The sequence below is a fragment of the Eleginops maclovinus genome, chromosome 4, assembly GCF_036324505.1.
Source record: "Eleginops maclovinus isolate JMC-PN-2008 ecotype Puerto Natales chromosome 4, JC_Emac_rtc_rv5, whole genome shotgun sequence".
NCBI classification, from domain to species: domain Eukaryota; kingdom Metazoa; phylum Chordata; class Actinopteri; order Perciformes; family Eleginopidae; genus Eleginops; species Eleginops maclovinus.
This window is the reverse complement of record NC_086352.1, coordinates 22,195,693-22,210,068: the sequence shown is the minus strand read 5'-3', so window position 1 is coordinate 22,210,068 and position 14,376 is coordinate 22,195,693. Positions and strand designations below refer to the sequence as shown.

The following is a 14,376-nucleotide window of genomic DNA, read 5'->3' as shown; positions in this document are numbered from 1 at the left end:
AACAAGTCAGTTCGTGAAATTTCTTCTCTCCTAGATATTCCCCGATCAACTGTAAGTGGTATTATTGCAAAGTGGAAACGTTTAGGAACCACAGCAACTCAGCCACGAAGGGGCAGACCACGTAAAGTTACAGAGCGGGGTCGCTGAGGCGCATAGTGTGTAAAAGTGGCCAAAGCTCTGCTGACTCAAACCAGCTCTGAAATTAATATCAGCACCAAAACTGTGAGTCGGGAGCTTCGTGCCATGGGTTTTCATGGCCGAGCAGTCGCCGTCACTGAACTCTGGAGCAGTGGAAACTTGTTCTGTGGAGTGACCAATCACGCTTCTCTATCTGGCAGTCTGATGGACGTGTCTGGGTTTGGCGAATGCCAGGAGCTACCTGCCTGACTGCATTGTGCCAAATGTAAAGTGTGGTGGAGGAGGGATAATGCTATAGGGTTGTTTTTCTGGGGTTGGCCCAGGCCCATTAGTTCCAGTGAAGGGGATTCTTAATGCTTCATCTTACCAAGTCATTTTGGACAATTCTATGCTTCCAACTTTGTGGAAACAGTTTGGGGAAGGTTGTTTTCTGTTCCAGCATGACTGTGCCCAAGTGCTCAAAGCAAGGTTCATAAAGGCATGGCTGGATGAGTTTGGAGTGGAAGAACTCGACTGGCCCGCACAGAGCCCTGACCTCAACCCCATTGAACACCTTTGGGATGAACTAGTACAGAGATTGCAAGCGAGGCCCTCTCGTCCAACATCAGTGTCTGACCTCACAGATGCTCTTCTGGATGAATGGGCAAAAATTCCCAAAGACACACTCTAAATCGTGTAGAAAGCCTTTTCCAGAAGAGTGGAAGCTGTTATGGCTGCAAAGAGGGCGACCGACTTCATATTAATGCCTAAGAGTTTGGAATGGGATGTCATGAAACTTCCTGTAGGTGGAATGTGTAGGTGTCCCAATACTTTTGTCTATATAGTGTATTTGTAGTGATAAATGGGTTGTACTGATTATCTGGCAACAGAGGGCACTGTTAGGCAAAGCTGTTCGGGGTATTTGAAACCAGAACTAATGTTTAAGCCTGGATATCTTTCCAATGTCTGATCTCATGTGTGGAACTTATGACGGATCAGATGAGCAACAAGTGTGTGTTCATGCACTGGCCTGTCCTGCACTATTTTAGGCGCACAGCCTTTGTAGTTTCACTCTCATACCGGATCTCCTGTCTTAAGCTCAGACTTAGCACAGCTGATCCCAGAGACATAAAGGCACCATGCCCCCATCTCTTACCAGTCAAAGGGATCAAGATTAGCCATCACACCCTCTGAAAACCCCCAACACACCACCCATTCAATCCCAACTCCAGGAATACACATATGCAGCATACACACATGTCAATCAAGTGCCTATTGTAAGGGTATCAAGCCTTTGAACACAAGATACATGCCAAGTGGAGTCCCTCGCTCTTTCCTCTCATCCGCCCTGTCTCTCTTTTAATTCTCCACAGCTGAGGGGACACATGGCACTGATCCCCTGAGAAGACTCAAGGTCAGACTGGGGGCACAGACATTTAGAGGGGAGGCCTGGTTCTGGTATCCAATATCCTTCATTCAGTGTGATACACGGCAGCAATTCAACACGTGATGATTTCTTAAGATGTATACTTTATTCAGTACTCAATACTCTGCTTTCCAAATTGATTTTAATAAGATAATACCCAAAACGGTGCTCAATTAGAAAGTACACGATGGGAATGCTAATAATTACTTTACAAACTACATTTTTTGCATACAAATTATTAGAAAAACCTGTAAAACACACGCTTAGTTATAAATCCAACCCTACAACATTATTATGATTTACTTTATTTATTTTTAATTGTAGGACAATAGAATTCTAATTTAGTTTTGGATTATTGGTAAAACTAAACAAGCGTGGGCTTGGGGGCTTCTGGCAAACATTTTCAATACTTTCTGAATTCTTACAAACCAAAAAACAAAATAGCCCAGAGATCAGTTTGTATTGAAAACAATTTTTCACTGCTGCCTTAGCACCTTAACCATAAAATCCAGATTTTACCTTAATGCATTAATAATAATAATCTAATGAAATAGAAGTATAACAGTCACAAGACATTTAAAAAAAAAGATATTGATATCCCTTTACTTAAATAACTTCTTCAATGCAAGATATTTACTTTTAAAAGAGGATCTTTACAGATTGCTATTAAAACATTTGCCCCTGAACAGTACATGAACTTGGCCTGATGAGAAACCACTTTGAAACTAAGTATTGTTTGTTGCAATTTATTGTTTTGCTTCAATGTTGTTATCTGGGTATTGGAATATCAATAAACAATACTGTTTCTTCACCTGAAAATAACTCAGTGTTAATGTCAGTTAAAGTCAAGGTTTTTCCTTTGGTCCTTAGCTGTACTGTTTAGTGCTAAGTAGCAAATATTGGAACGCTAACACTCAAAACAAGCATGGTAAACAGGTAAACATGGCACCTGCAAAACGTCAACATGTCTGCGTTGTCATTGTGAGCATGTTAGCATAAAGATGTGAACATGTAGCTACAGCAGAGCCCCAGAATCAGTAACATGCTGCAAAATCTTCTGGAAATTGTTGCATGTTGCACAAATTGAAAAGCCCTCTGTGGCATACACGTGATTAAAGAACCATTTAATGTTCAATTCCTTCATAGTGTAGGCCTATGCTCTATTATTTTGTTCCCCTCCCACATGCATGTGTACACCTGCATTCCAACCATACTTCTATAAGAAGGAGGCTGTATCACAGCACTGGAACTCCTTCGCTTGGCTTCTGCCTCCTCCTCACTACAGCAAGTAATTGAACTTGAACAAACATGTGTCCATACACACACACATTCACACACAGACATAAACACAATCCAAACTAATCACAACCAATACTCTGAGTGAGTAGTGTTGTGCTGCAGTTCACACCTGCTTTTGCCTCTAGAGTGCAACCCTATCACATCAGTCAAGTCATCTCTTAATAAAGAAGCTGGCTCCTGTGGAGGTCTCACAGCCGGCAGTTGTTTCTGTCACTCAAGATCATCACAGCCTCCCCCTGCACACACACACACACGCACATGCACACACACACACACACACACACACACACACTCACGCACACGTACACGCACACGCACACACACACACACACACACACACACACACACACACACACACACACACACACACACACACACACACACACACACACACACACACTAGCACCAGCAAGTTGGAGCTTGTGAAAATACCCACACATGACCCCAGTATACATGCACACACACACACTCACCCTCTTTCAGGACGAGCACACACACAAAAGCACACATGAGCCAAGGAGCATGGGCAGCAGGGTCACCCTAGCACCATGCTTCATAAAGGGCGCCGTTACAATAGGTTTACTGTTACTCTGACGACTGCTGGGATACAATAGGACTGAATGTGCTGGCCTAATGCTCCTCCATTCCTCTCCATTTTTCACTTCATGACAAGGAAGACAGACTGAGACGAGACAGCATGAAAGCAGAGGACACCCCTGAAGGTGAGTTGGCTCATTGCAGTGTTAATGTAACATGTATTTTCATGTGTGTCTGCATAGGAAGTATGTAGTGCTGAGAGAGAGCTATGTGGGAGAGTAATTTATGGATTGCTGAATTTTTGATGAGACTGATACTCATTAAAAACATGTCACGGTGTGCTTCTAACTAACTAACTGCGAGGCAACATGTATTAAATTAGATTTGAGTCAGGTTAAATGTGAGTATGGTGCAAATGTAACACGTACCTTAAACATATATCTTGATCATACAGGACATGCAATCCACTTAAAAATTAGAAGTTACACAAAAATGGTGTTTGATTTCATCATGATAAAATATTTCTTGAGAAATTCTAAAAGGATGAGTAAGGACGAGAGAGGAGAGGAGAGGAGAGGAGAGGAGAGGAGAGGAGAGGAGAGGAGAGGAGAGGCATACGTAAAACGGAAATACTGTGGGCCAAAGGAGGAACAAGCTAAATGGAAATCTCACAGACCAACACTTCAAGAAGGCTACTGGGTAAGGTGGATCTAAATACAGAGAGCTGAGGAGAGAGGGGTGTCATTGAAAGAAGAAAGGAGGAGAAGAGGAGTGGGGTGAGAGGGATTACCATAATAGAGGGGTGGATGTGGGGTTGGGTTTGGGGTGACAGATGGGAATTACCCAGATTCAGAGGGGTGTGGTGCTGAATTCTGAGATTGCTCTGAGTTGGGACAAGCAGCGATATTTGCACTGCAGCTGTCAATGATTCAACACCTACAGCGCTCCAGCCCCTTCCCCCTCATATGATACACACAACACGTGCACACATGCTCCTATTTCATGTCTTTTGATAGACCTTTATGCTTGGTTTTATCTTACGTCAATTAACAAGTTAAAAACATTCCTTTGCGACACTGACTCATGTTCGGTATCGTTAAAGATTAACATTTCTTCTATTACGTTGTCTGGGTGATAGAGGTATACGGGCCATATTTGCTTATGGCGTGGCCTTTCTGTATTATTCCTCTTTGACCAAAGTTCAATGATGAAGCCATTTTATTATTATTGAGGGCGCTTTAGTTAGGCCACTACACACTTAAATACTGCGCACGCATTATGTCCTTTTCGGATCTAGTGTACGGATCTAGTGTACTATATTTGTGCTGTAGTCACATTTTTCTGGTGTTGAACTTAATCTGACAAATCGCTTATTTTTCACAACACAACACTTAGGGGGAAAGCCTGAATTATTATCCGGCAATTCAAGGGTGAAAAACAAATCACTCAGCTGTCAGTTTGTCAGCATACGGCTTTGATTTCTCCTCCTCGCACCCGCCTCCCCTTCTCACCTGAACGGAAATGAACATAAAAGGCAGCGCAGGTAAAGTCAGCCTCCTCCTTCTCTCTCTTCAGGTAGTGTGCGACGGTAGCTACCGCCTGTAGTCTACTTACTGCTGAGTAGAGAAGGCATGACGCTGGATATGTTTCACTCCTCTAAGTATGAGACAACTTGAAATATTCTTCTTCTGTTTCCTCACAACCAGTAACCTCACGGACTAATGGGGTTTATACTGCTGAGCTTGATTCTCTGGTACTGGATCAACACCGTGGAGGGTAAGCAGGAGTGTCGTTCGGTTTAAACATCAAGGGCACCACGTTTATAATGCGCAAACAAAGACTTATAATTACTCAAGAGCAAGACCCTAAATGCTGTGTTGGTATTTATGACTGGTGTTTTATTGTGAAAATGCAAACAAAGCTATTTAAAAAATGTAACTGCACTATGTCACATGTTAATAAATGTATAACCAATACATTTAACTCAATCAAACTTTTACAATTTAGATCTGTTCCCTGAGAGACTTTTAAATATTGCATCTTTTTCTTGGTGACATGCTCTCTAACTGTGCACTGTTTTCATGTGCTGCAGGATCATGTTCAGCTGGCAGCGCTGTGACCTGTGATGAGTGTCTGCAGCTCAGCTCTCAGTGTGCCTGGTGCTCACAGGAGGTATGCAGCCTGGGTTACATGTATGAAAACACAACATATAAGTAGATAGGCGTAATGCATAATTCCTTTTGCAAAATGCAAAATTGGATTTTTGTACCCGGTGATGCTAAGATATAAAGACGTAATGTAAAACAATTTAAATGTTCTATCCCACAAAATGTGACTTTTTCTGTCACCTCTTAGAATTTCACAGACTGGTTTTCCGTCAGCGAGCGATGTGACGCACTGGACCACTTATTAGAAAAGGGATGTGCCAGGGACCAGCTGGAGTTCCCTGTTTCCATGGGTCAAGTTTTGCAAGATCACCCGCTTGGAAAGAAAACAAACAACGACAACAGCACCCAGATCTCCCCACAGAAAATGGCACTCAAGCTGCGACCTGGTATGTGACCCAGCACCTTTTGGTTTGCAAACTGGTTGGATGAAGGTTATTTTATTCACACAAGGAATCAATTGTTGATTATGTCTTTCTGTTCTGCTCAGGCCATAAGGTGACTTTCCAGGTCAAGATTCAACACACAGAGGACTATCCTGTGGACATCTACTACCTAATGGACCTGTCAGCATCCATGATTGACGATCTGATGATGATCAAAGACTTGGGCTCCACGCTATCTAAAGAGATGGCCAAGCTAACCAGTAAATTTCGAATGGGCTTTGGTTCCTTTGTGGAGAAACCTGTAATGCCCTTCATCAAGATCACAGAAGAAGAGCTGGCTAACCCCTGCAGGTATACAATCAAAACATGCTCTTCAACAACATCTCCATTCGACGGTTTGAAACTTCAGCAATGTAATTTGGTATCGGTGGGAATCTTATATTTAAAATCCTTGTTTTTGGCTTCTGTTGTGTTGCAGGGGTGTAGGCTCACACTGCCTGCCAACATTTGGCTATAAACACGTCTTGTCTCTGACGAGTAGCACTGACAAGTTCAACAACATAATCGCAAAGCAGCGTGTTTCAGCAAATATTGATGTGCCAGAGTGTGGCTTTGACGCCGTCATGCAGGCAGCTGTTTGTGGGGTAAGATTTAGTTTACGAAAGAAGTTAGACACACATCTAAGTTCACATCTTCTTCTTCTTCTTCTTCTTCTTCTTCTTCTTCTTCTTCTTCTTCTTCTTCTTCTTCTTCTTCTTCTTCTTCTTCTTCTTCTTGCTCAACTTCATTATTGAATAAGTCAATTGAATCACCCTTTGATGATATGGAGAGAAGGATGAACATTATGTGTCTCCTGATAGGACAAAATAGGCTGGAGGAACGACTCGATGCGTTTGCTGGTGTTTGTCAGTGATGCTGACTCACACTTTGGGATGGACAGTAAGATGGCCGGCATCGTGATTCCCAACGATGGTCAGTGTCACCTGGATGTCAACAACGAATACTCCATGTCCACAGTACAGGTATGTCCACGGCAGTCTGTATTTTTTTCCCCTGCATTATGGTGAAATAGTTGTTCTTGTAAAAAAGGAAACCCAGCAGTTTCCTGACATTCAATGACATCCATTTCATGAGTAATATCAACTGTGAGAACTCATCACTGCCTTACAGCACATTCTCTCTTGACAATTTGCCATTTTTTCCAAGGAGTATCCCACTCTTGGTCAGCTGATTGATAAAGTGGTGGAGAACAACATCCTACTGATATTTGCTGTAACAGAAGGACAACAAAATAACTACAAGGTAACCTTCTTTCCATAAATGTATTAATTCACATGTCAAAACTAGAGAGCTGAAAGTGAAGATGTTTGAGGTTAGCCTGATTATTCATGGAGCTGCATTCTCATTCAACCTGCTCAAACTAGACCTCTTTCCTTCGTTATTTTTCTTTTTAGGATCCATGTCGGCACACATGTCTTACTGTGACTTTAATGTTTATCTGATTCTCTTTTCTCCACAGAACTATGCAAATCTCATTCCTGGCGCCACAGTTGGAGTTGTGGCGAGGGATTCGCGGAACATCCTGGAACTGATTGTAACAGCGTACAAAGTAAATAAACAGTCTTTGTGATATAGATGGTACACTGGGTGTCGGCACGCACTGGTCATATGTCGTAGGATAGAACACACCTGTCATTATAAAAGCAGTAAGCCTATGTCACATTTAATTAAATCCAGTTAATTGATATGTTGGTGTTTTAACCATCACATTATGAACATTAAGCCCAAGCAAACACTCCTTACGTCTCATTTTTCCACAGTCAATAATCAGTATCTCTGCCTTCGCCATTACATCTCATTGTTTGCTTTTCCTCTTTCATTCTTTCTTCTATTACGTTTTTCCTTCTACCACCCGGCGGTTTGCATCAGCATGTTTGACAGCAAGTCTTTGCTTGTCCCGGCTGTTTGATCTCCTCGTCCATTCTGACTCTGACTTGTTCTACTTCCCTACTCTCTCTCTCTATCTTTCTCTCTCTGTATCACTCCAGCACTTTTGTAAATCCCCACTGGCGGATGACTGGTGGCAGTCCTTTAATTAATTCATCAGTTATGTTGTTTAAACCCTCTTTTAGTCTCTGCCTTGCACTGATTGAGGTTGTGGTTTTTAAATCAAATACAAAAAACTATTAAGTGATAGAAAACATGTTATTAATATTTATAAATAAGTGCACTTTTGGATAATTGTGAGTATCTCAGTTTACTTATATGTTAGACCGCCAACCAAGTCCCTGCGATGTATTTACTGAAAAGTTCGGTCTTTTGAATCTGTCATACGCATTCAACTTTAATCCATCTTCTATTGGGTGTATCCTATAAACTTCCCTGTGTTTTCTCCTACTTAGCAACACTGAAGGCGCAGTACAATTACAGGCTTACAGGAAACACACAATTTAACCTGTGCGGGCACTAGACAGTCCGTCACTGAGTTCATTAGTCAGTCAAACACAGTCTTTTTCCTGCGGCTGAGGTTATCTGTCGCCCTCTCCTCAGGTGCTTTGTAAAGCCCTGCACACCTGGGACGATGACTCATCTAAAAGGGAGAGCTAGATATGTGTTTTCAAACTATTGCAGCACACCACAGGTCAACACAGGGTGAAATTGTAATTCCACTTAAAGCCCTGGAAACCCCCCTTCATGATAATAGAAGTCTGTTTATTGATTTTATGGTAATTTATGCTATTTTTGGGAGGAACATCTTTTATTCAGTTCCAGGTTTGTGCTTCCATTTGCATTTCCATACAAGAGGTGCGGAAATAGATGTTTACATTTTGTTTAGGAACTGCGTTCGGAGATCGAGCTGGAGGTCCTTGGTGAAACAGAAGAGCTCCACATGTCTTTTACAGCCATTTGCCCCAATGGGACCGTCCTCCCTGATCTGAAACGCTGCTCCAACATCAAACCTGGAGAAACGGTCAGTTGTTTTGCTGTAGATTGCTCCTTTCGGTTTTTGCTTTACAGCTTTTATACAGACTTGTGCAGTTCAAACTGACTTATAATCTGAAATCAGTGTGACCATAGAAAAATAGGGACAGTATAATAATTGGACAGTACAATTATAATATGATACAACATGTAAATAAGATTATAAAAGAGAAATTCATTACATAGAATAATAAAATGTTTTCTGGTCATAAATGTGATGATTTGACGCTTGTTCCTGGTAACAATTTAGGTTGTTTGTTCTGTTAGTTTAATAAAACAAAACACTTGGTGCAGTTCTTTGGTCTAATGGAAATTATGATCAACATTTTTTTCAATTTTTGGGTCAATAATAGACAAAATGATTCAAATTAATTCATTAAAAAAAATGATTACAAAAACCATTAAATGATAAAGCTTTATTTTTGTTGTCTGCAACAAAACCAACAATACGTTTTGTATTTTCTTAGAAAGGCTATTAATTTTTTGTTTGGTCTCTTCATGGACTTCTTCTCTTCAACTTAGGTAGTGTTCAATGTGACTGTGGAGTTGCCAGAATGCCTGTCTGGAGTCCAGCACTTTTCCCTGAAGCCGGTGGGTTTACAGGACAGTCTGGATGTGGAACTGGAGTCTCTCTGCTCGTGTGACTGCAGGCATCCTCCTGAAGCAAACAACAGCCAGTGCACCGAGGGCCAGGGGGCTTTCCAGTGTGGAGTGTGTGTGTGTCACCCGGGGTTCCTGGGAGCTGAGTGTGAATGCAATGAGGAAAGCGCTTTGTTGAACAACTGCCTCGCAAACAATGAGTCTGAAATATGCAGTGGTCAGGGGCAGTGCTACTGCGGAGAGTGTGTGTGTCATGCATCCAGTTTTGGACGCATCTATGGACCCTTCTGCGAGTGTAACAACTACTCCTGTGTTCGTTTTCGTGGGGAGCTCTGTGGAGGTGAGTAACATCACATGAAGAGTGCTGACATGCTTTTAAGTTGAGCCTGTTGCTATAGTGACTTTCTGCTTACAGGCCACGGGGTGTGTGACTGCGGGGAGTGTCACTGTGGAAGCGGGTGGACAGGGGAGTACTGTAACTGCAGCAGCAGCATTGAGGCGTGCATGTCAGAGGATGGCGCTCTGTGCAGCGGGCAGGGAAAGTGCGAGTGTGGCCACTGTGTGTGCTCGGTACCTGGAGCATCTGGGGACAAGTGTGAGAAGTGCCCAACATGCGGGGACGCCTGTAGCACTGCAAGGTGAGAACATAGTCATGCCATTAGATGTGAATAAGGGTGTAATGTAAAGGCTTTTGTATGCTTTACCTCTGTGATTGTTTTTTCCTTACCTGAAAGATATAAGATGTTGTCTCCTCACGCCACATGATCCGCCTAATCCTTTGAGTACAGGTGGATCAGGTTCTGATCCCCTTGTTCACATGTGTCTACACCTTCAATGTGACATCAAAAGACAGCTAATGTCCCCAACACAACCCTAAGAGATTTTCTTGCTCCATTGTAAAGCAGCTGTCAGGGCCATTTAATACCACTGTTAAAGGGCAGGCGGAGGGAGAAAGAGAGCCAGTGACGCCTTGGGAAAACTGTGATAAGTGAACAAAACTGTGATTTCTTTGTACTTACTGTGTCACTGATTGAGGCCTCATTAAACCTTAGCTTCCGGAGGGGTACACTATCGTCTCTAAGGAAAACCTGACCTTTTTTTCCCCCCTTTTTTTAACACCAGGGACTGTGTAGAGTGCCATCTGCAAGATGAGAATGATGCCGAGTTGTGTGATCAAAAGTGCAGCATCCATAAAATATCCATCAACAAGACGGCAGGTAAAGAATAAATTACAGTTTACGCTTCTTTTTTGCACACAATCAGACAGTCAAATATATTGAACAAACTCTTTGACTTGAATTTTATGAATATAACTAAGGATTATTTTCTCATAAATGTACCTGCAACATTATTCTCTAGATTCATTTGGTTTAAACTCCATAATAATGTGGCCTTGGCTAACACGATGTTCAAAATGTTTATTTTAAGAAGGCCTAACATCACTATCTGGCTTAGTTTCATAACATTAGGTCTACACAATTTCTAACTGTATTTGTTCAGAGTGATTGACACTAAATTGGCATTTACCAGTTCATGGGGCCATACCATTCCTCATCTGACAAACTAGGAAGCCATGACATAAACATGAGAAACACCTCACCAGACCTGTTTTACCAGCTAAACCTTGAGTCCTTGCATCTGCTCTTAAGCAGCATTGGTTTCATGTGAACTGGCATTTCAGCTTTGCCCTCTTTGAGAGTTGTTGCTTTATTCAGGAATTTGTGAAAATTCCAAAGTAATGTCTTTAAGTGTGTTGTGTTTTCATTGTAAAACCCAAAGATATTCAGTTGAATATAGTACAAACAGAGATAAGCAAGAAATCTCCTTATTTCAGAGGCTAAGAACACCTTTTTTCTGACATTAATCCATTGAGCAACAAAGTTTTGTAGCTGTAGTGCATTAGAAAATAGAATCGAGAAAAAATAGAATATACCTTTAATCGTCCCACAGAATTTTTACATTCTGCATTGCATCCCAGTTGGCTGCCACAATGCATGGCGCCCGGGGAGCAGTGTAGGGAACAGTGTCTTGCTCAGGGACACCTCTGTAGCACTTAGTCTTTTAGGGACTGGAACCAGTAACCTTCCGGTTCCCAAGCCGGTCCCTATGCACTTCGCCACCACCCCCCTTGCATTTACATGTAAATGAAAGCTTTGCAGTTGTCAAATTAAAAATGTAATGTCCAATTGTTTTCTAATCATTAGTTAGAGCACAGAAATTGACATGATATTGCTATGATTTCATAAACAATCAAATTATTAAAATGCCTTACATGAGGCATGCGATTTTTTTTTTGTATAAGTCATGTCAGTACAGTGTGAAATTTTAGATCCTTCAAACCTCAGATAATTAATGTAACACAGGAAATAGTTTTGTTCTTTTCAAGTAGGTACTCATTTATGCCGATTTGGGTGTGGACTAGTTTTTTTTTATTAAGTATTCTTTTGTGATGGTACTTCAAGAGCTAGTGGAAAATGTTGTAATCGGAAACCTTTGTAAATAACCCTCACATTCAACCACTGAATGTTTGATGATGACATACAGTAAGGAATGCAGGGCTTTTTGGCAGCCAAACCTGAAATGGTTTCTTGGAAGAGATTGGAGGAATTTTTAAAACAGTCCTTGACAGAAATATAACAATGACAACAACAAGGTCACTAAATCTCCTCTCTGATGGACCTTGAGCAAGTTTCAAGTCTATGCAATGAATAATGCATGGAATTCATTCTTTGGATACCTGGAAGGAAGTTATGATATGATTTTATTGAGCTAAAACATGCAAAATAAGATTGAACCTCTTAAAGTTGGAATAAATATCTTAACATCAAATCGTTTTGGTTCTAAATAAATTGAGACACATTTTCATGCTGGTAAATTTACAGAAAATAGACATAAATATCTTTATACACCAGCCTTTTACCACAATCATATATATCTGGTGTAAATGCTTCTTGTTGCTGGGGTATGTTTCTTGCTCAGCTCAGTGTTTTTTTATAGTGGTATAAACATGGGTCAGAGATTTGGAAGAATGCTGACCTGCACCGACTCCGGTGTCTCTCTGAAGCCAGTACCGCCCTCTCTAACACAACACCATCCATGCCCATTCAGGCAACATCTAAGAATGGGGAACATATTATTTACCTTGTCGTACAGGCAGAGCTATTGTAGTGCATGTGAATAGCCAAAGGACCCCGTCTTCCTTTATAGGGGAGATTATTTTAAACCTGCTATACTTGTGCAAGCGGAGAGGTATATCTGATTATCACAGAGAATTTTCAGGCTTCAGATGTGAAATACAATGGAGGGGTCCACACACACATGCACACACACCAGATTGTAGTCTTTGATATGGAAATCACACTGACAGCACAACAGAGGCGAGTATATCCTTTTACATTCTCAGCACAATGCTGAAAGGGAAGATGATACACGATGGATTCATGCTATCCTTATGCTTATGTATGTTCACATTTTCTTTCAGATTATGACAAGAGCCCTTCTATGAAATGCAAGCTGATGATAGAGAATGAGTGCTGGATCTCATTTTATGTGGTGGGGCGTGAGACAGGGACCACGGCCTATGATCTCCAGATGTTTGGTAAGTTTCACAAAAAAAAAAATGAAACAAAAAGTACACTATGGTGTGAGTCTCATCTCCTCCTCTGTCCTGTCCCAGGTTGCCCGGAGCCACCTGACATCCCCATGATTATTCTTGGCGTCTCCCTATCCATTGTATGTATCGGCCTGATCCTCCTGGCTGTTTGGAAGGTGCTCGTATCGGTCCACGACCGCAAAGAAGTGGCCAAGTTTGAGGCCGAGAGGGCAAAGGCAAAATGGCAGACGGTAAGAGCTTCATGTTGCTTAAAGGATAGCGCTGCAAATATTCTTTATTTATCTTTTACACTGCAGGACCATCCCCTCGAACTAAATTGAGACAATTTGCCTTCCATCACCAATTAACTTAAACATTGATAGTTAATATGAACAAATAGGAATGTTTTGTCCTCTTATATTAATATTCTTTGTCTTATTTTATTAGAGGGGAGTCATGCTCTAAGTTTTTGAATTAACACACATATGTTGATAACAAGATGCATCTAAAATATTCTAACATTAATGATATTGGGACAAAAGCAATTATGAATATCTTTTTTCCTTTATCACTCTTCAGGGGACCAACCCTTTGTTCAAAAGCTCAACGTCTACATTCAAGAATGTAACTTATAAGAAAACAGAGAGAGAAAAGATCATGCTCGGTCACTACTGAGGAAAACCCAGAGGCAACAACATCCAAGTGCACTTATATATATGTGTGTGTGTGTGTGTGTGTGTGTGTGTGTGTGTGTGTGTGTGTGTGTGTGTGTGTGTGTGTGTGTGTGTGTGTGTGTGTGTGTGTGTGTGTGTGTGTGTGTGTGTGTTTGAAACAGAGAGAAGAAATGTTGTACTTAATGTATCTTTGAATCTGTATTGAATCAGAGATGTTATCAATAACACAGTAGACAACACTGTGAACAGACAACATTACCTGATGATTTGCTGCTGTAAACGTGCACTGTCGATATACTGTTAAACACTGCACTTTCCTGATGCAAGATCCTACAAACTTTAACTTTGTCTACTGTAAAATTCTGCTTGGGAAGGATGAGTCTATGCTACAAGTGACTACTACTGAAACTTTTTTTTAAAATTCTAATATATGTTATATACAGGTGGATTGTTATGATTTTTTTTTATATTGTGTTTGTTTGTTTGTTTGTTGGTTCATTGTCAAGTAAGGCTGAGCCTTAAATGTTGACAATTTAGTTTTTTAAGTGGCACATAAATAAAGTGGAATGTTGACTGTTTCTTAAATAATACTTTAAGT

The 14,376-nt window shown here is 41.1% G+C and overlaps 1 protein-coding gene across 1 annotated transcript; it reads left to right on the top strand.

Moving 5' to 3' along the window:
• Positions 1–3,546: 3,546 nt before the first annotated feature.
• itgb6 (integrin, beta 6) lies at positions 3,547–14,356 on the top strand. Its single transcript, XM_063881198.1, has 16 exons — positions 3,547–3,564; positions 5,086–5,155; positions 5,472–5,551; positions 5,735–5,933; positions 6,035–6,281; positions 6,409–6,574; positions 6,791–6,952; positions 7,137–7,232; positions 7,450–7,539; positions 8,767–8,901; positions 9,435–9,852; positions 9,928–10,150; positions 10,635–10,729; positions 12,994–13,110; positions 13,189–13,355; positions 13,684–14,356. Exons 2-16 carry the CDS (start codon positions 5,101–5,103, stop codon positions 13,777–13,779), a joined length of 2,346 nt encoding a protein of 781 aa, XP_063737268.1. The 5' UTR covers positions 3,547–3,564; positions 5,086–5,100; the 3' UTR covers positions 13,780–14,356.
• The last annotated feature ends 20 nt before the right edge of the window (positions 14,357–14,376 follow it).

Coding starts and splice junctions, on each gene's coding strand:
- itgb6 (XM_063881198.1), top strand. CDS start 5,101: ATGGGGTTTATACTGCTGAGCTTGATTCTCTGGTACTGGATCAACACC. Junction 9,853..9,927: donor TCGTGGGGAGCTCTGTGGAG/GTGAGTAACATC, acceptor TTCTGCTTACAG/GCCACGGGGTGTGTGACTGC. Junction 10,151..10,634: donor GACGCCTGTAGCACTGCAAG/GTGAGAACATAG, acceptor TTTTAACACCAG/GGACTGTGTAGAGTGCCATC.